The sequence below is a fragment of the Pomacea canaliculata genome, linkage group LG1, assembly GCF_003073045.1.
Source record: "Pomacea canaliculata isolate SZHN2017 linkage group LG1, ASM307304v1, whole genome shotgun sequence".
Taxonomy (NCBI): domain Eukaryota; kingdom Metazoa; phylum Mollusca; class Gastropoda; order Architaenioglossa; family Ampullariidae; genus Pomacea; species Pomacea canaliculata.
This window is the reverse complement of record NC_037590.1, coordinates 23,723,873-23,747,296: the sequence shown is the minus strand read 5'-3', so window position 1 is coordinate 23,747,296 and position 23,424 is coordinate 23,723,873. Positions and strand designations below refer to the sequence as shown.

At 42.9% G+C, this 23,424-nt stretch overlaps 1 protein-coding gene across 10 annotated transcripts in view; it reads left to right on the top strand.

Annotated features, from left to right (window-relative positions):
* Nucleotides 1-15,307, top strand: part of LOC112559435 (retinoic acid receptor alpha-A-like) — a 115,288-nt gene extending 99,981 nt beyond the window's left edge. For 9 of the 10 annotated variants that reach the window (XM_025230719.1, XM_025230692.1, XM_025230711.1 and 6 more), the window contains one exon: nucleotides 8,078-8,214. In XM_025230719.1, the coding sequence (XP_025086504.1) occupies nucleotides 8,078-8,178 (101 nt within the window). In that variant the 3' untranslated portion in view covers nucleotides 8,179-8,214. Of the gene's footprint in view, nucleotides 1-8,077 lie in introns of all 10 variants that reach the window. The other variant, XM_025230746.1, reaches the window with a different exon arrangement.
* Nucleotides 15,308-23,424: the final 8,117 nt, after the last annotated feature.

The window sequence follows — 23,424 nt, the reverse complement described above, 5'->3', positions numbered from 1 at the left end:
CGCAGGGAGAACACGTGAAAGCAGCAGCCCGGTGAAGCAATTTCTCGGTGACCCCTAGGGAAGGCAGCGGCGTTGTCTTCAAACGGTTTGTTGACCCCAGCAGTCGTTGGTGCGTTGGCTGACAGCAGCACTCGGCGCACCTGACCAGGCAGCAAGCACATAGGTCACAAGGCTTTGAATGCTGTCACACAATCATCACAGCATAATGATTTTTGTCAACAAAAATAATAACAATAATAAAACTGGAGTCAACACTCGAGCTGCCATGGCAACCTGGCTCGTTTTCATCACACATTCTTGACTCTGTGCTTTCTTATGACTTGGAACATGTCTTGCTCGTGCTTCGCTGTGAAGTACTTGCCAGATATATCTGTGTAAACACTAAATAATAATAATAATAAATGCATTAAATCAATTTCATCTCAGGAACCCTTTACGATGATCTTTTAAAAGGGTTTATTTTAAAGTTTTACATTGTTGATTCTGTATGACATGCAATTTTTTACTTGAAGAGTATTTTAACCATAATTTTCCAATATATATATTTTTGGCGTTTGAAATTTTTTTGAATGCCGCCTTTTCTCAGGGAGATAACCACTGGTGTTTATATGTCAGCAAGTCTGTACGGTTACTTGACTACCTCAGGGAATCTGTGTAATGAATTATCTCAGGGATTGGAGTGATTGTTACTATGTTTGATACATTGCCACTCAGGGACTGGCTCGCTTGGTCGAAGGATTGTTCTATTGAATATGATAACCCATGCTATATTTTTATCTTTAAACTGTTTTTAATGCTCGCATTTTAACCTGAGGTCGTGCACGCATTATCGTAACTTGTTTTTTTGCTTTGCATTTTGAAGATGTTTACATGTTTAGTGTTCATTCCTTCAAGTTTGGAAATATATTCTTTATTCTTTACCGGCCTGTCGTTATCCTGTCCTGAAAGACATGACATTGATGTAGTCTTGGGTTGGAATTCATGTCGAACCTGCTCACTAACAAGCTGATAATCCTTAGTCTTACGTTTATCAACGCCAATGTCCGCCATTGAACCCATCCTCCCATCATAGACGCACACGCGCTGCTCTTGCAGGTCAAAGGTTAGTCCCCCGGACCAGCTTGAAAGTTGACCGCATTCGACATGAATACAACACCGGAGTGAAGACATTAGTCTGTGTCTGCCATGTTGATAAAATGACCAACTCGATAAGAGCAATGAAACGCTGAAAGTCAAATCTGTAAAGACCATCTTTTTTTTGGAGTAGGGGGAGAAGGGGAACAGCCTTTCCTTTCAGTAAATTGTTATGTGATTTAGTTTTACCCTTTTTGGCGGTTTTTGATGGTGACACAATGATTTTTGTATAATGTACTCAGCAAGAAATGTTCTTTTAAAAAAAAAAGCAAAACTGAAGACAGTGCGCTACTGCTTGGGGATTTTCTCGAGTTAAAAGAAATCAAACACCGATAATTTGATGGGAGGTCACAATAGTTGAAGTACAACTGCAACCCGGTGAAATGCTTTCTTACCTTCCCATATCAGAGAGTATGCGGTCTGAAGGCAGTGTTTCAGTCTCTCTCCTCCCCTGTCTTAGTCCCCCAAGCTGGCTTGGACTTTCTTGTCAACGACTTTCTGGCTTCGTGCGCGTGGCCGCCGGTAGTGAGTGTAGAGCAGACGATCGCCAGCCATTCAGACGCTCGGCGCCCTGCTGATGATACTTGTCATCACAGATGACAGACTGTCAGCCTCACGTTTCTTTTGCTTATGTATCTGCATGTGTCCTCCAACCTCTCTCTTTACCCTCCCCCCTACTCACATACTTTCACTCGCGCATGCACGCGCGCGCAAACGAACACAAACACAAAATTTCATGTTTTAGCCAATGAAATGAATACGGGTAATTCTTTTATTGTTGCCTTTCGCGAGCTTTCCAAATGTGGGCGGAGGTGTTCCTGTGGACTGGACACCAGAAGCTCAGGACATGAAGGCTCACGTGCGTTTGCGTGTGCGACACCAACTGCGCCACAAATACATTGTGTGCTGTGCTTATTCCAAGAGCTAATTAACGAGTTCATTCGGTTCATAGATCACTTTATGAATAATTGGTTATTTTTAATGGCACTAAACATAAAAAAACCATTCATCAAGGCTTTTATTTCACCAGTTTTCCCTCCTTGATAATAAACGTTCATTTAGGCGTTAGCAGACGGCACTGGAGATGTGTATCTTAAATGGGGAAAATGAGAAAATCGGGAGTAATCTGTTTTTATAATAAGAGAAAATTTTGGGTGGGGTAGGGTGGGTGAAATAGTTTGTTATAATAAGGCGAATAAAAAAATATTCATTGTATTGTCCATAAAGTAAACGTTTTTGTGTCGTAGGACTTGATACATTAGTAAAATCTGTTTTGTGCGAAGGGAGTTGTTATCAATTTTATTGCCCTTTTCCAGTAAAATTTTGCACTATGGAGAGATTTTGTTCGTGAAGGTCCCCCACAAGTGTAGCCTAGGGGTGGGCATCACCTCTGCTGTTGGTGTAGTTGATGTCCACACTTCCAGCCCTCAGCTCCATACTCTCCCTCGTGTAGCTGGACAGGGTTTCACATTCATATCATACCACAGTTTGTGATGGCCATGTGGCTGAGTGTCTCCCAGTGTCTTGTTTATCTGTGTTTCCAGCTCGTCCTGTCTGTTAACGCTCGCTGCTGCACCGTGTGACCTGCAGCCGCCAGCACGCGCGTTTGTGCGCATGCGTACACGCTTGTTTGCTGTTTGTTGTTGTCTTGAAAATCAGCGCGTGGGCAATGAGTGCGCAGCATCATCGGCGCCTTAATACTGTGTACAGCGACTACTTCGTTACACAGTAAAAACATTTTACATCTCGGGTGGCGCCAACTGTTGGTGAGGCTGCGCTGGGGACATACAGCTCTCCATACGCTGCACGTGTCAGGTTCTCGTCACAACCGTAGGTTAGACAATAGAAATGATGTAGAAAATACAGATAACTTGAGAACGGAAATTTTTAGTTTTATAAAAATTAAAAAAAACAAAAAAAAAACAACCAACCACAGGCGCGAAAGACCTGAGCAGAAGAACAGGAGATGATAAAAATGTGAATTATAATCATGAAACCCGTATGCAGCAACACAGTCCGCTCCCGTCTTTATTTTGGATACCTCGGATATAAACTATTTGTATGCAATAAAGGAATTTTACGATGAATTTTTTTTTTTAGCAATTCGTAACCTTGGTATTGACCATGCCATTTTTCTGTTTAAAAGCCACGTTAAGTAAAATATTTCTCGTATTTTGCTGGCAAAGGCGTTTATACCCTCTTCAGACGTTCGTGTATATTTACACCTACCCCCCGTTACACCCCGGTTATCTGTCGCCAACTCTCTCAACTGTGATTTTATTGTCATGTCCGATCTTCTGCTTCATTGTGTCAGATTCATTCAGCGTTGCAAAATAGTGAAATATTTTTTGCATTCTCGGGGTACCTTAAACTTGAGCGCTTGACAGCTCATGTTCGGCAACCGGGGCACGACGTTTGCAGTAAATAATAGATTTAAAAACAGAAAACAAAAACAAAAAAATACGGTGATGTAAGTCGGCACGCGACTCACGTGCTCGATTTCTTGCCCTCTCTCGCTCCTCTTCCGTTTCTCTTTTTCTCTCTCCCCTCCGTGCCTCGGATTTTCGCTCTCTATGAGGATAATCCCTCGATTTACTGTAGTAAATCTGAAGCAGTAATCTGAAGCCACCTTTAACATCTTTGTACGAAAAAAAATAAATAAAAAAATAAACATGAAAAAGAAATCGTTATTTCTAGCATCGCATACCAACCTAACATCGTCCATAACAGAATCATAGACGACAGAAGTAATCTTACATCTCGTGAGGATCAGGACCAGTGATGTGGACCACACACCCCTTCACCCCACTCTGTTTTATTTTTATGATCATCTGCTACCCGCTTGCCGAGAGAATATCATTGTCCGCTACCTTCCATCTCGATGTCCTCCTGTTATTTTTGTGGGCATCGTCCAGTGACTTTATTATTGTAGTGTTTGAGTTGGTCCATGTCATGTCAACTCATGTTTGAGTTGGTCGTCTCCAAAGTGTACTTGCGACTGTGTGTGGTTTATTTTTGTGTTAGGAGGGCTTCGTATATTTGTGTGTGTCCATAAAGTCTCAAATATTGTACATCGTTTTGATACTGACAGTTTATTTGCAGTTGTGTGAACAGAATTCTGTAATGTTTGTCTTTGCTGGACAGTTTGTTGTCACAGACACGTGCTCACCTCATCTAAACCTAGTTTTATTTTTTATACTACCTCTTTTCTTACACTTTTTGATTTTTTTACACACACTCCCCCCACTCTCCTATCTTTTTGAGGTGGGGGAGGGTCCTGTGTTGTTTGTTTTGTTGTGTTGTGTTTTTGTGTTTGTATTTGTGGAGGTGGGTTGGTTTGTTTCGCTCTCAGTGCTCTGCACAGTTCCTCCGCTGACAACGATACAGCAAACACTTCGATGTATGCAATCGTTGTCAAGAAATAACGGAGATCCCTTAAAGTCATCTTGCACTGTTACATTTTAATGGCTTGTGATGATGAGAGAACCAAACATTTCATTATTGAAGTTTTAAAAGCTATTTTAGTCGATTCTATTCTTAATTGTCCAGGGAACCTCTAATCATGCATTATGTCTTTTGCATCTTCTGAGCAGACATTGCATGCAGTTAGTTTTTCAATTCTTTGCCTGCATGCAACAGGACAAAGGACAAAACAACAATAAGTAAACTTGCAAATAGTTGAAGTTTTTCAGTTTAGACATCCATTGTAATCAGAGCACAAAGAGCAGCAGCACTTTAGGCAAAACTTTCTCATCAATGAGATTGAGTTGGGGTTTTTTTTTTTTCAACCTTTCGAAGTTTTAAACAAAGAGCAAAAGGACATAAAGACTTATTGGACAGTCTTGTGAATGATAATAATAGGTCTTTTGTACAACTTGTTATGCTTAAAGAAAACATAAACGATTTATTGGCCTGCTTTGTCATCAATAATAATAATATTTTGTACAACTTTTTTGAACAAAAAACAAAAGAGATAGAAGGACAATTTGTAATCAGGTGATTTTGTTGTTGTACAACGATGAGAGGTTTCAACCAAAGCAGAAAGGAAACTTTTTGTGGGTTTACTACCATTAAATTTTAAGTGGGCATTTTTAAAAAGGCTTTTTTACTGCTGTTTTGTGAAGTATTTTAATCACGAGGTTAGTTTATTTTAGAATAAATCAAAAGTCTGAATGTTCTGTTTTAAAGGGATTAACACAAGCAGAATAAAATTGTAACAAACATCATTACTCGACTCATTGGTCTTCTTGATTTGTTGACTATGTGGCAATGAAAGTGATGAGCTCTGGAGGTGGTAACGAGTTCACAGTTGGTTTCACGAGCGTCCAGGTCATGTCACAAACTACATGTAAGCTCACAATAGTCAGAAGACTTGAAGAATACCGGCACAAAAAAGAAAAATATACATTATAATAATCTTCGACTGCGATCCGAGCCACTTTCAGAAAGTAGAAAGAGAGAGAGAGGGAAGTGGAGACGTCTTGCTGTAGACGACAAGCCGCCATTTTCGTTGTCGGTGTTGTCGGCGTTGTCGTCAGTCGTTAAATCACGCTGGTCGCATCGCGCCTCCAGACCTTAGCCACCCTACCTTCCTTCCAGAAGAACCTGAAAGAAGAAGAAACAGAAGGTTTGTTGTTTGGGACTGACAGCACGCGCGGTCGCGGCAGGTAATTGCACGTGTTTTTATTCCCTCGGAAGGGACAATGCGAATTGTTTTACTTTCCTCCTTAGCATTTAAATCGAAATCATCTTTTTAGGTGCTATGTGTGTGTGTGTTAGCACCTGGACATCGGCGGGTATGTAATGAATTATGGACGCCTGCACGGTTTTAAGGTTTTCGGCGGGAAGGCAGATTTACATACTGGACCTCTCGCGTGTGATTTAAAAAAAAAAAGTTGGATCATACACTAAATAGTTGTATGAACCTAATTTTTTTATTTTATTTATTTTTTTATTTTTTGTCAGTGAACCGACAATAACTTGTTTCTATTTCCGTGTTACCCTATTGAGAAAGCGAGTTCTCTCCCATCACACCCTCCCCCTCCAGCGCTTGCAAAGACGCCAGTGTTTTGTCTGCTGTGGTTAAAACGACAGACATCCTGTCCTGATGGTGATGTTTTCAGCCATGTTATCAACCCTCGACACGGCACCCGACAATAAGCCACTCCACATCCGACGTGAAATACGCACATGAATGGATATTGTGCAAGTCGGTCGACTTCGCGAATTCTGCGGGTGGAGGCGGGTATTTTCAACCCAACAAAAAAACAAAACGGATGATGTGCAACCTTACTACCACCAGCCCGCAAGCCCATCACAATACCAATGTTGTCCTAAGTAAATTGCAAAATGCTGAAAAGAAAATAAATAATTCGAGAGACATTTGTTTCTACACAAGCGCTTTCATCTTTCATCTGAAAGGCCGTTGGGAGCATGTCCTTCCGGAAACCTGCCCATGCTCTTCCCGCTGGCTTTCAAGGTCTGCTTCATTTATCTTTCAGGAGTTTTCTCATCACTCAATACAGTGATGGCGGCGCGTGTTTACTTGGCTATTGCGTGACATTTGATTGTAAAACTGCTCCCGTGTGCTCCTTCTCTTTCCATGACTGCGATCATTGGAGGTCCAGATGGACACCAGTGTCTGCCTGCACGCGTCGTCTTCGCCAGCAACACGAACAGGGCCGTGGAAGGCTGTAATTCTGACAGGATGCTGGAGGAAACAACCCTTTGCAAATGACTAACCACAGAATTCAGAATCTTTTTTTAATATTACGCAGATAAATTCATGTTAATTCGTTTTATGTTTTGCTTCTGTTGCAAATAAGCTCATCTACAGTTCCACGAGAGAGCAGCATTAATATGAGGCTGTTTGTGAAGTTGTTCGCCGAGCTTGTGAAGATATAGTCGTTGCACCTGGCACAAAGTTTGAATTGCTTTATTTATTTTTGTTTTCTAATTTTTGTCAATTTTCGATTTGTTGTTGTTGACACACAGCTAACATTAACAATTACTTGCCGAGTGCAAGTCTGTTGTACACCATGTCTTCATGTCATATGTGTGCTAAACAATCTCCTGACATGTCCTGTGCTAAACAATCTTATGTCTTGTATATGCTGAACAGTGTCCTGATGTTTCCTCTGCTAAACAGTTTCATGACATCTTCTGTATTGAACAGTCTCCATGATATGTTGCTAAACAGTCCTATGATGGCTTGTATGTACTAAACAGTGTCGGGATGTCTTGCATGTGCTGAACAAATTCACTGTTTGCATTTTAATTTTAAATAACAATTATCTGTTTTATAATTGTGTGTTTGTTCTCAACTAACATTTGCAAACTACAGCATGCATTAGAAGTAACAGTAACCCTGAGTGTGTGTAAATAAAAGCACATCAGGGTTCGTAATTTTGAAGTATTGACAAACTTCTCTCATTACCTCAGAACCCTGTTGTACTGATGTTGATACTCGCTGATTTTAGTGATCTTCGAGTTTTACATAGCCAATCGCTGATAGACATTTAGAGCTCTCTGTTTTTCACAGTTAATTGTAAATTATGGTCGCGACAGCTAGTCAGCCAATCAAAAACGTAGTTGCATTCCTCAATAGATGTGGAAGAAACTGTTGCCACGTTTGACACCTGTCTTGTTCAGGTGGAAATGCTAGAGAATCCTCATCACCAAACACCTTGCTACTTGCGTCCCTCACACAGTCACACTCCCACACACATGCCAATATCTACCTGACCGTCGTTTTAAACGTTCACACACTAAACATTTGAGAATAGTAGGTCTAGTCAAAAACCTTAAAGATCAGGTCATAGGTCGAGTACATGTCACGTGAGTGGCCGCCATTGGCTAGCTTGTCGCGCGTTGCCTTAGCGATTGTTGCCTTGCCGCGCCTCGTGCTTGTCCATCTGCAGTCTGCTGTTGTCTCTGTCTGCAGGTGCCGAGCGCGTGCTTCACCTGCGACTAGAGATGACGGACGAGCTGCCTCCCCTCATCATCGAGATGCTGGACAGAACGGAAAACGTTTGCATCCCCTGACTTCCGCTTCCCCGTCTGTCGGACGCTGTCTACGTCACACATGGCTCAGTGCCAACAGTCAGAAGCAAGACGCTGGACTTGGGAGGGAGCCCACGTCACATCCGGCCGGACCACCCCGGGTGGTTGGCTTCAGTGCGGCTTGACCCGAACTCATTGTTACTCATGACAGGACGTGGTTTTACGCAGCCGATGTGTCGGCGATGGAGGGGTGGGGTGAAGGTGGTTGGGGAAAGGTACCGCAGACTGGTTGGTTGCCATGGTCAAACGGCAAGTGCGCGCATGCGCCAAAAATCCTATCCGGAGACCTCAGGAGCAGACGGCACTGACCATCGACAAGGCCAGGAGCAGAATGGTCAACCAACCACTGCACACATCGGTACAGAATGCGACAGTTTGTTTGACTACCGCGACCTTCCAGAGCAGCATGCTGTTGTGTACATACGAACAATGACAAATCATATTCCTGTGTTAACTAACCTCACTGGCGCCACAGTTACGGGTTCGTGGCCGCTGGGTTCAAATGTCACTGCGCTAGTAAAACTCAGTTGTAAACTACCTTGCCACCTACCGCTGGGATATCAGCGAAACCAGGTAGGCTATGGTTGTGGAACCGGGTACACGGTCATGGGAAAAGGGCCTTGGGCTATTTTCTTCTTTCTTTTTTTTTTTTTTTTTTTTTATTCTGGCTACTCAAACATGCCGCGGCTGAATCCCGTTTAGGATCTGAGAGATGAGAATGGAGGCCTAGTGTGTTGGTGTGCCACTCCTGCTTGGCAATAATACATAAGCGCAGCTGCTGCAGCCTTTATCATCTAGTAACAGCTACTTGTATGTAACAGCTACTTGTAGTATGTAACAGCTACCCGTGGTACCTCTGTGCTGTGTGCAGCACACCATGGCATCTCAGCAGACTGGCGTTCTGCAAAAAAAAAAAAAAGGAAAGCCATGAAAATTTCCTTTTCAAGATCTGGGCAGCTACTTCGTGGTACTATTTAATGTGAAACTATTCTCTCTCTCGCTTTCTCGTGAATGGCCCGGCCAGCTAGTGCATGCGAGTTCAGTAGAGTAATGAGACTAGGTGCAGTTTCAGTGTTTTTAATTCTCAGGGAGACAACAATGCATCCTTACTCCACGTTATGCACAACGGACGTAGGTGCGTATTTCCAGTCGTTGCCTCCGGACAGAAATGGCGGCGGCCAGGAGGGAAAGCGGCAGTAAACAGATCTGGAGCGAACGTCCGCAACCCATAAACCCCTCCTCCACCCCGACAAGCCCCACTCTCCTTCCCCTCCGCATCCTCCATACCGATGTTGCGCACACCCCCAGCGTAAATGTCACCATCCAGCCAATGCACCATTTCCGGTTATTTTTCATGCAGTTCTCTTCCCTTGCGCCCTCCTCTCCTCCTCCCACCCTTACCTCTCCACCCGCATTTTTCCACCCTTCCTTCCACCTGCTTTGCCCCTCCGCTGTGTGTGCGTGTGAGGATGTGCGTCTCGCTCCGCTCCGTGTTTTGCGCACGTCACAGTTGGTGGGAGCGTGCGGAGGAGTGGGAGGAGCGGTCTGCGGCCTACAAACCACGCCTTTTCGCGGACCAAACGTGACATGAGGGCGCTGTGACCTACGAACTTTGGCCAATGCCTCCTTCCGCTGGTGCGCCGGGAGGGAGGTATGGGGGAGGAGGCGGATGCACGCACAGACAACGCACGCCCAACGTGCTTGTGTTTTCACCTCTTTCCCCCCTCGGGTTGGTTTGTTTGTTTGTGTGTGCGTGGGTTTGTTTTCTGATAGACCCCTTACCCTGCCTGCTCTCCAGTTGGACGGTGAACTTAGATGGTTGTGCATTACGGTGTTTTGCGTTACATATTCACAGAGTTGTTGTTATGTCTCCCCGTGGACTGCCGGGTCACACAGACAGGTATTCACACCTTGCAGTCACGTGTGGCGAGGCCCCGGCATCCTCCCACGTAATTTATTGCACTCAGCCTCGCTTGGTGTTCTATGTTGACGAGCTGCTGAGTGCTACTCAGACTATTTATAGCCTCGATGTGTAGGTACAGGCTGTCACAGGTAAATGATGTATGCAAAGGTGTCGGGTTCAAAGAACCGTCGCACCTATGTTGTGTACCTGCGCGTGCTGTCTCTTTGTTGATGGCTGCATAATAAGAGTTTTAAGTTTACTTTCACACTTATCATCCTTTAAGCTTGTTTTACTGGTGTGATCATTATTTGTCACGTTTGAGTGCCATATTGAGAGAGAGAGAGAGAGTGGAGAAATAAAGTTTGTCCGGATGTGAGGTGCGCGTGAGGACGCGTGCGTTGTGCGTGTAGTCGATGTGTTCAGACATGCATGGATTCCCGGTGCGCGTGCAGTCTTTCAATGAAGTCTTTTTTCAACAAGTTTGTGCAAGTTTATTGCTAAGTTGTGTGTGAGAGAGAGCACGTGTGTGCGTGTGGACATGTTTATGTTTGTGCGGGGCTGGAGTGCATAGGATGTGCGTATCTCCTCTCCGTACATAAAAGTGTACATAAAGTCTACTGGGTGAGCGTGTTCTACGGAAAGTGCTATGTGTGACACCGTTCATGCAATCCACTGCAGGGTAAGTACTGTTTTACAGTATTATATGCTTATTAGTCACCAGATTATATTTTCACTTTAACAAACCACAAGCATCAAAACAGTGTTACCTTTACAGATTACAGACGACGCTTTCATTTCAGCGCAAATTACTACAAAAATAAATGTCGGGGAACAGAACTCGGATAAAACCTATATTTCGCATTGAAACCATTAAGACTTGCACGAATACTCCGGAGATTGTCTTAGAACTTGTTGGACCACCACGCCATGTCTGCGTCCTCCATTTTGTGACGTCACCAGGTGACTTGTCAGGTGTTGGAGAGTGATCCATGATCAATTTGTGAACAGTGGTTCCGGGTGTCAGTGGAATGATCAGTGAAAGGTGTGGTAGAGGTTAAATGCTTCGGTGTAGTCTGATCTGGTAATGTCTAACTTTCTTACATTTCCTCTGGTGAATTATAAATTTTCAAGGAAATTAAAGAAAAAGATTTTAAGCTAAATTAGCCAAGGTTCCCATGATGCATCTCATTAAAAGAGAAGTACATGATAAATAATCTGCGATCAAACTCATTAACGTAAGTCACACACATTCATTTCTGTGAAATTGTTACCCAAAGTATTTATTTTATTATTCAGTAGGCAGGCTTTGATTGCAAGTAGTCGTTTAGTTCTTTCTTTCGTGGCTGAGATGGTCTCTTTACAATCGTCGATCTCACCGAGACTGCAAGTGCCTTCAATAACTGTTCATCCCATCCTGCTTCATCATCTGAGCCCATGCTTTCCATTGCCATGGTCTTCACACATGGCCTCCATCCCACGATTGTGACAATCCGTCACCATGTCATCAAAGTAAAGGATGTCTTTGAAAAAATAATTTCAGTTGCTTTGCCTCTGATGTCGTCAGTAAAACCTTCTGGTAGCTGTTCAGGCATTGTCGTATTTGTTGCTGCTTGACTATTATTTTTATTTGTTTGTACGGATTCCAGTAAATACCATTGAGCTAGTTAACTAAGCTTATAAAGCAGCGATAAATAATGCTTAGTAACGCAAAGACAAAAGGATCGGGTACGTGGTCGACACCCTGGTGTCATGCAGATAGGTTCTCTTCTCACACACTGACTATCTCCTGTATATTTTGTGGTCAAGTTCATGTTATCAGATAGTCCTATTCGGACATCTGCCTGTATAATTTACCTGTGATATGAAAGCACCAAACAGAAGATTTTGGAACTTGTTAAAACGGAAACTACCCGGTGTATCTCTGATTGACCAGCGTGGAGAACATGCTGGTGACGTGTGAGAGCGTCACTTAACGTCTGCTCACAGGCCATGTTCTTCTGGCTAACCCAGTCAAAACATTAATTTCAAATTTGGTAGCAAGCTAAGAGAGCATAGAGTCGTCATTACTTTGTTTTAAATACCGTAGATTTTTTTAAAAAAACGAAAGTCGCATATTCCTCGATATATGACATCAATAGAAGACCCGACAAATAGGAACGAACGTTTGGCAAGGCATAAATATTGTAGACAGTTTGCAAATATTGGTCAAACCTTCCTCCCTCGTTGCACTTCTAACAAAAGACTTCTAATGGAGCCTCGTGAGGTACTTCACACATTTACAGCCACACTTTGCTGGATTTTGTTTGCTCTCATTTTTCTCATCTCAAACGCCCACTTAAATCATGGTGGCGTAGCTTAGTTCTTATGAAGGATTTGCAACTTTATATTTATTTAAAAATATTTTATGATTTTTTTTTTTTAGAGATTTTTATGTCCACGTTGATGCCAAACTGAAGTTGAGGTTGACAGTCTGTTCTCTTAAAAGCTTTTTGTGACTGTTGCTTGTCGTGTATCTCATTTTTCCTTCATATTACTGGACTCCTCTGTTTAGTTTAACGCTTAAAAAAAACAAGTATTGTTGATTCATTTATTTTCCCGTGTCGATTTTGCTTATGCTTGGTGTCCTGGTTAGACTGGTCATAAAGGGCTTCCATCTACTTGTGATTCTTGAGCTGTGTGCGGCGTCTGCACATTTTATTTGATATTATCATTAATAATATTATTATTTCATTTAAATGTCTATACTAGAGACTCATTTGTTTCCGATGTTCCAACTAGAGACTGCAGAATTGCCCTGAATGCGTATTCCGGGCTGCAGGCGGCCGGTCCATCTCTACCTCTTTCCATAACCACAGCCACCTGGTTGTCCACTACAGCATCTCTCATGCCACAGAAATACGCGAAATGAAAACGTCGAAGGGAGACGGTTGTGGAAGGTTTGGGCTTGCTTTAGTCTTCTTGCAATGCTCTTTTTTTTTCAAATAGAAATGATCGGGAAAGATGTCCCAGGGAGGTCCTGAGAGTTTCTTCAATGGAGCCTGTCGGGGTGGCGGGGAGAAGGCTTTTTATTCCAGACACCAGAGGAGCTGGACTCGTACAAACTAGTGTAACAGTGTGTGAAAATGTAGGTGACATGTTCAGCTTCAGCCCTGTCCTCTGTCCTCTCCCTACTTCAACTACCATCCCTCCCTCTCGGCGGTCCTACGAGTACATACACATGCTATTGATGCTGTAGGAGACGAAGACACCATCCCCGTTAATCGCGAACTATTACTTTTCGTCTTATCATCATTACAGCCCGCAGCAGTGGTCCCCAGCGGCCTCGAGCTGCTTGTGATATTGCGGCACGCGCACCCCCCGGGCCACCTGAACAATGGCCGCCTTCCATTAACTCCCCCTCCTCCTCCACTCCCCCGCATATCACGTGTGCAAAACACGACTCGAGTGTTGGCCGCGTACATTGTTCCTCCTGGTCATTTCCACCGTCATCACCAGCACCGATGATGAGGGAATCATGGGGTAGGGTGGGGGAGCTGGGCTCCGAGTTGTCTGCCTTGACGTAAGTGATCTTGTCGACGTCCTGGCAATCAAGTCCGGGCTGGCATGCGCGAGGGGGGAATGGAATGCACGCCGAATGTTCCAGCATCTTCTAGTTGACCACGGCGTCGAGATGTTGAAGGAATGTTATTTCATGAAGCAGCCACAGGCGAAATGCCGAGATGGCGTGTCTGAAACCGATGTCAACAATAAACATTCTTCTGATAATCACTTTCGAAGATAGACAGATGGGAAAGGAGTAGTGAGGGGGGATTGTATTGGGAGTAATAAAGACAACAGAGAGACGTGGACGTTCTGTGCATGAGAACACTCTAGTGATTCTTGTTGGCTGACTGGCTATCTCGTGGTCCAGGGCTCAGCGCCGACTGGAGGGGACGTGCGTCTGCTAACACCGAGATAAGATCGGCGGATAGTCACGGTAATGGCGGCTGAAAGGGCCGCGAGATAAGTGGAGCCAGGAGCTGATGTACTTGTCTACAGCACTGTCTTGATAGCGTCACACGTTTCGTCAACGGCTTTACAAGTCGGGGAGTTTCTTTCATCACTAAGATATCCGCTGCATAATACAACATGAAGGCAGTGGTGGGCGTGCTTGCTCTCTCCCTCTCGTCTCAGACAGCAAACAACTCACACAGGGGTAGACAGAGAGGTCAACAAAAGGTTGCTCTGGTGGCGAACATTACACCCAGGACAAAAGACCAACTGATGAAGCCATTTTGTTAGATGATCCAACAACACATACAGAGTTGAAGACGCTCAAGTAGTCATTCAAATCTTTGAGGATTGTTGTCATGTTTTCATTGCCATCATCATGGTCACGATCGTCTCATTCATTTTTATATCTTATCTCGCCTGATATATAAATACAAACCAAAGGCTGATGCTGAGACAATCGGAAGTGTTTCTTGCTCAGTGTATTATTATTATTGTTATTGATCGTCGTGGTTGCAGGCTGTGTGCTCATCTATATGAACTGCAGTCTAATCTTTATTTGGAAATCTGTATACGCACTCTTCGTTGTGTGTTTTCTCCAATAGAACGAAAGAGCCAGTGAAACAAATATTAACAATTAGAAACTTATTAGTGCTATCAAGACACTTTCTTAACTACTTTGTCAGATAAAAAAATGGCAAACCAGAAGCGAAAACAAATCACATGATGGCAATTTTTACTTTCAGCTGTGGAACCGCGTGCGTGGCCGTTTAATGGCAACCTGTTTATCCAAAGGATTTCTTCACATGTAGAATTAATTTCAAAATATTTGATGATGACCGTTAGACGCCGAACCTACATCGTGAGGATCGGCGATCTTTACTATGTTTGGAGGATTCCTTCCTCGAGGTCCAGTTTCTGGATCGAGGGTCTAAAGGTTCATAAATGTGTGAGATCGCCGCTAGAATATCCACCCTGGACCTTACCCGAGATTGTCCGGTCTGTGATTGTTTGAGGGTCGCCAGGTCACCAACGGCCTTCAGTCTGTATGTATATCATTGTTTCATGGCGACTCATCTCTTCATAGGTCACTGTTTGCAGACTCGAGGACTGAAACAGCCTATACTGATTTGTTAAACCTTAAAGTGCAAGATGGTTTAGTTTTAATTATGGATGTCATAAGTGAATGAGAAGAGAGCATAAAGTCTTTGGCATTTAGATGTGTTTGTTTTCTTTGTGTCTGTCGTCGTCTGGCTTCAAGCGCAATTTTATCTTGTCCTGTAATCTCCCTCCTCTTTGATGACCGAGAGACTCGCCTTACATACTGTGACACGGGGTAATACAATATTTGTAAAAGGTCGCATGACGTGGAACGGATTAAAAACATCAGTGATGCTCACTTTAAATGAGACTGCCGTAATCAGCTGTATGTCCGTGCAGCTGGCTTATTTATTTGAAAGAGCAATGCTTCCAATTTTTGGATGAAACGGCGCGAGAAGTATTAATGCTTTTCTCTAAAATACACCTGGATTTGTCGAGAAAACAGGAAGTGACGACAGTAGTTTTTCTAAAAATAGCATTGTCTGCATGAGCTGAATTCGAAGATGCTATCCTCGGTTTAAAAAAAAAAAAACAGCTATTGCTAATGTGTGACAATCAGATGAAATTTATATTCGTTTAGGAAATCCTAAAGATAATGACACTGACGCCAGTTAATTAACTTTGTTCACAGACGTGTACAGACAGATCTCTGCTTTGTTCAAACATGCCGTGCGAACTTCGTCCCCACTCTGCACTCAAGAATTTGCTCAAAACATTTCAAAAACTGTCGTTGCCTATTTCCAGCCACTGATACAGTGCAGGCAAGTCTTGAACTTTCAGAAAAGTAAGAGATCTTCTTCCTACAAAAGCACGATAAAACAGCACGAGCTGGTGAAAAGCTCAAAGAAAGATCAAGCACCAGATACACAACATGGACGATTTCTACACCCATCATGTACTTGTACTACACTGTGACACACTCACAAACACAACATCAGTCGTATCCTTACCCAGCACAATGATAACAACAACTGACAGTGGAGGGCCCAGTGATGTAACAAACAGCTAAAATAGAATGAAGGGCGACAAACAAATGAGGAATTTGAATGGGAACACGTTAATGTATTTTTAACAGTCAAATGTCATTTGCAATTACAACATAAACATGCAATCATGGAAATTAACCATCTATCAAATAAAAAATGTCAGGAGTTGATCTTAGACAAACGCACATCTGAAATGTGTTTATATTTTATTAATAATACATATGAAAAAAATTAGCTCGCATGCGCCCACTAGCAACAGAATTAATCAACATGCGATGACCTGCAGCCCTTGTGTCCCATTAAACTTGGATCTGAAGAAGATTTACATACCAGACGATCACATAAATTTGGTTTGGAGCTTTTATTTATTTTTTTTTTTTTCTAATTCAGTCGAAGCTTCTATCTAACTCAAGTTCAAATCTTGAAGGCTGTATTTCAAAATCAGCGTTTCATTTTCTGGGCAAAAAATCGCTTCTTGACATAATAAGAACCTGATGAATGTTTCTTCATTGACTCGAAGATACACAGATTAGCTGAACTGAGCCACACTCACTGTTACAAACACCGGAACTGAGCAGCACTCACTGTTACAACAAATACCACTTCCTCTCCAGTGTAGGAAAATAATTTTCTTCTGTTTTCCGAGTGGGAGGAGAGAATGCCGATGTTTGAATGCTTTTTTTCTTGAAAATGAAGCATGATTGTGTGCTTATATTTTGGGAATTATTATTTTTAAATGTACTTTAACCCAATCAGAAAAAGATAGTGCACTCGTGTTGTCCTTTGATAATATTGTTGACAAGATTAGGAATCTCACCACCATTTGTGAGAGCACATGCATGTAACATTTACATTATCAAGGCAGCGGGAAGTGTCCACAGCCGCTGCTGTTTTCACATGCGGACGCTCCCCTCAAAGTCCGGAGAAGATGGAAAACGGTTGTAGATACGAGCCAGATGGCGGCACCAGCGCTCAGTCTCTACGTCACCAGCAAGGCCGATAAGCGAGGCTGGGAGCATGAGCGATGCATCTCACAGCGACCTGCAGGTCGTCGCCACTGCTGAAGACATCTGACGGCTTGTTATCGACTGAAGCCGTTATCAGTTGTCCAACTCGCCAATAACCGCTTCCGTCGGAATGGCGATGTACGTGCACTGTCACAACAGCTAACTGTGCAGTGGAAGGTCTTGATTCTCTCTCTCACTCACTCCATGGGACGCTTGCTTCGTGATGTATCTGTGTCATGACGAGCAGGATATTAAAACACACACATAAGAATTCATCTAGTTCCTTACATGTCTCATCTGTCTCCCATAGCAAGAAAAAAAATACCTCGAATTTACTCGGTTTTCTCAACATTCATTGACGTCAGGGTTCAATATTAAACTCATACTTTGCGTTCTTCTTGTTAATGCTAGAAAAAGCGATGGTTCTGTTCCTAAAATTTTTTTAAACTGCTTCCACATTTTTAGCATCCAGCTATATGAAACATCTTTCGGCACAGTGATCGATTCTGACGTCACCTTTGTACAACAAGCTTTGCTGTCACCACAGCAATACAAAACGGTGGGGAGGGGAGTAATAATTAGAAAGATTTAAGTTCATTTGCTGAGACAACATCGGCTGTAATTGGAGGAGTACTCTCAACACCCTGCTCTTCGTAATTTTTCATGAGAAAAACCGTCAGTTATTATGGCGAGTAAACATATGCATGACGCTTATCACTTTTGAAAGCCAGCTCTGCCAAAGAGTAGGATGGACGAAGAGATGAGACGAAGAAGGAATGAGAAAGAACAAGGAAAATTGAAGTAAAAAAAAAAACAGATTAAAAATGAAATTTAAAAACCAAAACCAATAAGGTTTACTAAAGTTTTTGGCGTGTCGTAAGACCATTTTGCTCGCAGCTCATTAGCTTTCCAAAATGTCAGTGAGTTTTTGATGTTTCGGTAATGCTTGTTCTGTCGGCCTAAATTATCGACCCCTTGTGTTGATTACCTGCTTGACACAGACGCGCTGACATCTTGCCAGTCAGCATCAGCAGCAGCCCTCGCTCTCACAGCCAGATGACCCACAGGATGCTGGCCACTCGGTCCTCGCCATGATTCCACACGCAGAGTTCGGACATCAACAGCAGGGACTCGCTACATCCAGAATGACCATAGGCGATGCCTCCAGAACCGGAAGTTGTTTTGTGTGTCTGTGTAAATCTTCTTTAACCCGACTTTGTACTGGGGAAATAATTATTATTGTCACGTGACTTCAGCATAGTTCAGTCCTTAGTCGTCCCAATAATAAGGCGAGGCAAGGATGCTATTATTGCTCATTTGTCATCAAAGAGTACAAAGGATCATTTGACTCGGCAGAAGGGAATCGTTCAGACCTGCACAACAGGCGGCGAACGGACCTCGGGGGGGTGAGTACAGTTTGACGACGAGACATCATCACAGATGAACGACGATGTTGTCGCCATCAGTTTATCTTCTTGCCGAGACACTTACACGTGACCGACATCTTCTAACCGCACATTCCCCAGGTTCTAAAGACATTCTGGAGAGATTGCTCGATGTTTCATGCTAACTTTAAAACGGAAAAAAAGAAATTTACCAAACTTCGCGATTCAGACAACATTTTCATTTCTCGAGGTTGGCTTCCCTGGCTAATGTTTGTCCGTGATGTACCATCATTTAAGACTATCTCACACGGCTGTTATGTTAAAATTGCAGTGGCTGAAAGACAAGAAAGTTCACGGTTTAGAGACAAACATGGATGTTCGCTCCTCACAATGGGATTTGCTTGTAAACGACTCTCTGTCCTCACATTGCGATACTTATCTTACACGACTTTGGTGCTAGGACTGTGTTTGACACACACTTTATGTAAAATACCTGCTTTACACAAGTATGGTTTTATGTAACCGTGATGTCACACTGGATCAAACCCTCGTCTCTATGTTTCTGTAAGTTTGAATATCACAGGAGACCAAAGACCGGCGCTGAGGATGTAGAGAGAGTGAAGGAAGGAGGGTGCGTGTGTCGTTGTGGAGTCTAGTCACGAGACAGATGCACATAAAAAATCTCTTTTTTTAATATAAACACCGACTGTCGAAAATTTCTTAGTGAACCACAGAAAAAAGAAAAGTGAGGAAGGTTGTCGTATGCCCTTTAAATGAATGTGGAAAAGAATAGACATGTCTGTACCAGACTGAAAGGTCCAGGAATAGACATGACATACACACGAGCGCCCATCTTGTAATAAACTGTGAAAAAAAGTAATTAGTTTCATGAAGTAAGGAGATATCATATTTTCCCTGAAAGGCTTAGTAAAAAATAAAATTCAGATTTGATTCTTCTTTTTGCTTTCATTTTATCTTTCTTCCATCTTTTCGCCAGTACAACAAAAATTATCACAGCCAGTTTAAAAGAATAGTAATTAGCTAAGGAAATATCAATCCTCTTTTCTGTCAGTATTGCTTTCGTGACGAATAAAAAAAAAGAAAAGAAAGAACATCATACAATCACTCCCGCTCGCTCACTCTCTCACTCCTTTAACACTCGGTCATGAAGCCTTATGTTTGTATGCATTGTGCCAAAGGCCGTCTGTTCATCCTGTAGCGCCATCTTGTTAGTTCATTGTATAAACAGACACACGAGCCACACATGCGTAAATTCAAATTTCTCCATTAATGCTTTGACCTCTTTTAAGAAAGGCGAGGGTCTAAATGCAGACTTCACAACATCTGCTGGCACAATGCGCGGTTGTGCGAGCTGCGACACTCAATCCGGGTGGATCGGCAATGAAAGGACGCGACAAACAAAGAACAAGACAGACTGACAGACACCCGGGTGGCTCTGGGTAGGTATGTCTGTCTGGTCATTAGTGTCTTGCACTCCACACCTACGACGATTCGAGGGCCGCATTCCAAGGACTCGCCACTCATCCAGCAGCTCCGGCGAGCTGCTTCGCTCCTTTGTCATCGATTGATGGACGACGACGCCGGCAACGAAATCATCGTTTTATTTCTACCTTTATTTTTGATGCGCAGCTAAATGTATGCTGCTTTAAATTAGAAGCTGGTGGTGTGTTAATGGAGTGCAGGTGTGTTTTTAAAGGTGTTTGCTTGGCGTTTGACATGTTTGCTTGTAGCGTGTTGTGGGAAACACCCTTCACCAACATGATTGAGAGCATGGCGCCCGTCGTGGTGATTGCCAGATAGTTCAAGCTTCGTTAAGGAAACGAACAACTATCGGGGTCAGGTGCAAACACGCACACACGCAGTGAAGCGCACACACACACACACACAGAGAGACAAACAGTTGATGCAGACAAACACGCACGCGCAGAGACAAACATTCAATGACGAGGGTAGGCTTTTCTGCAATTGTCCAAGATGACAGGAGTGCCTGCTTTTCGCATGAACAGAAATGGTAAGGAAATGCCTTGTGAACAAATGCGACCCACGTGTTAATACAATAATAAAAGATGACTACGTTTCTTTCAAATCTTCTGTAACAGAGAAGGTGGTGTTGCTCTGGTTGTTGCTCAGTCTCCTCTCGACAACTGTATTTACGCGCGTGCCTGTCCTGTATCACTGTCATTCTATTCGCAAACATCTATTGGTCTTCTTGGTACTGTATTGTGAAATAACATAAAATTTTCTTGAACTAGACAGACAAACAAGCAGACAGACTGAAGGACAGGTGGATGGTGGGAGGACTTCTGCTCAGTGAATTACATCCCGCCATGCCGTGGTGAAATGAAGTTCAGGGAGGTGACAGTGATGGAATGGGGGAAACCTCAGCACTGTATCATAAGTCAAAATCTTATATTTCTTCGCTGCCTTTGACCTGACCAAGGCTGACCGATTCACTCCGCTGACTGGGCAGATAATGCAAGTGAGACACATTCTATCACTGGGTGGTGAGATGCTGGTGGTGAGGCACTGAGAGGCTATCGTCTGCCAGTCTGTGGAATTGTTTATGAAGTGTTGGTGTCTGGCCTGCTGGTCGGTTGGCAACTTGAAGCCAGCTCCCTGCTGTTGTGTTCACCCGCTGTAGCCTTGTATTCCTCGTGAATATGCATGTAGAACGCGTGTACTATTCAATAAACAATCATGAGACTGAAGTGTGGATGTTGCAAGTATTGGCTCTTGATGTCCTTCCGATCTGAGAGTAGGGTGTAAACACCACATGGAGTGGGTGCTAGGCACAAATAACTTGAGGGCACTGTCACAGGATTGTCCAAACAAATGTACACGGAGACCAGATGTGAGTTTACAGAAATGTTCCATCTGAGTATCTCGGTGATGTTCTTCTACAGGTAGTTCACATGATGAGTAGAATTACTCCCACGCCATCTTTACTGCTCGCTCTTGATCCGTCTTGTTCTTCCACTTTACTTTCTCATCAGATAAAGTAATATTCTCGTTTCATTTTAAAAGAAATGTTCAAGTTCTTGATAACCAAAGCCACTAGCTGTGTCTACAATTTTACAGTGATTAAGAACACCGGTGATTAAGAGTGCCGTGAGTCGTGCCAGACAAACACTTTGTTGTTATTTTCTCCCCGCGATAAGAAGTAAGCTCATTTTGTGGCAATGATGCCACCATTACCACGGGTGCCCCTGGGTTGTCAGGCCTGTGAACATCTCTGTTAAAGCCATCTCTGTAGGCTTGAGATGTTACAGTCTGTCGTGCAGTCTGATGCTTGCAGGCGGAAACGTGTTCCTCCAGTTCGCTCCATCCCGCCACACGTGCTGCAACTCTCACACCCGAATGTTTCTCCGCAGAAAGCAACTTCTACTCGGGTGTTACTCAGAGCTTTGTAGCTCGGCACATATTTTCTTCTCCATCCATTCTTCAATCAATCCATGCAAACAAATTTAATGTAAGTTTGTATACTTTCTGCAATAGTTGTAGGGCGACTACATCTTTCCTTGACATTTTGCGATCGAAGCATCTCACAGTTTCCCCATTTTTGTTATTTATTTTAGTAAACGCCCGCAGAACAACCCCCAGCCTCCAACCCCAGCCCCCCTGCTGTCGTTCACGGGAAGTTTTTTTCGCGCTCATCTGCCATAATACTTGCATTTTTTCCGGTCATCAGCTTGTTTCTTTGCGAAAAATAATTACATCTCTGATTTTTTCATGGACTTTTCAGGCCAACCATGCAATCCTATGCTTTTTCTTAAACAACTGTTTAATCATGTTTCTTCATGTGTATCATTTCTAAAACGATGCGGGGTTTTTTTTTTTTTCTAGCAATCGTTAAACTGAGACTGAGTTTGAAAGCGCCGACGATACATCAACGAGACTATGAATAACAAACTAAAATTTGTTTGTTTAAAGCACCATGACAATGGCTGAAATATTAATACACAGGCTGTCTCTTTGCATTCGAAGCAGTTCTGTTTATTTGGAGGAAGCTATGGTATAGATGCCTTGAGATGCCTTGCAACTGAGAATACAAAAGATAACAGATATTAGCAAACATAAAAAGTAACCCAACTTGACTTACCAACATCTTTCACATTGTTCATGAGGACACCTAGCTGTATCACTCTTACTTTTCTGAGGATGAAGGAGAGGCTAAGGCACATATTTTGTCCACTGCATTTGTAACTGATTTAAATCGCTATTACATGCGGTAAACTAAATAATATTATCCACTGAAACCAGTAGACTATTTTTGTCGTTTTGCAGAATTTTTGGAAATTTGCTATATTGTGAAAGTTGCCTACACTTCTTTAGGTATTATAGACATCTGTATGCTTGAAAAGTGTTCTAGATCATAATCTGGTTGGTTGGTTGGTTGGTTGTCTGTCTGTCTGTCTTGAAACTTTAACCTCAAGCGGTTCTGACTGGTATTCAAAAACTATTGCGTTGATCTTTCAGATGAGATGTATTATTGTCGTCTTATTTAAATACTTTAGTTCCTTTCACTATAATCTTTTATAAATAAACCTTTACTGTTGCCGAGACATCGGAATCCTGTTTTTTATATTAAAACAAAGAATGTTATTACGTAGAATATGTTTATTTCTATTGGTACGTGTGTCTGCGTGTGAATGTAACAGGCAAACAGGAAACGTTACATATGGTAAGCGCATGCGCTGAAAAAGATTGTTTAACCATCACTGGGGTATCCATGTAACCTGTAGTGCACCCGCTCCACCGGACCTAGGATTTGCACAAACTCACAGATGCAAGGTACTCATCCAATAATTACAAGTACACTGTACCTCGACACAAGT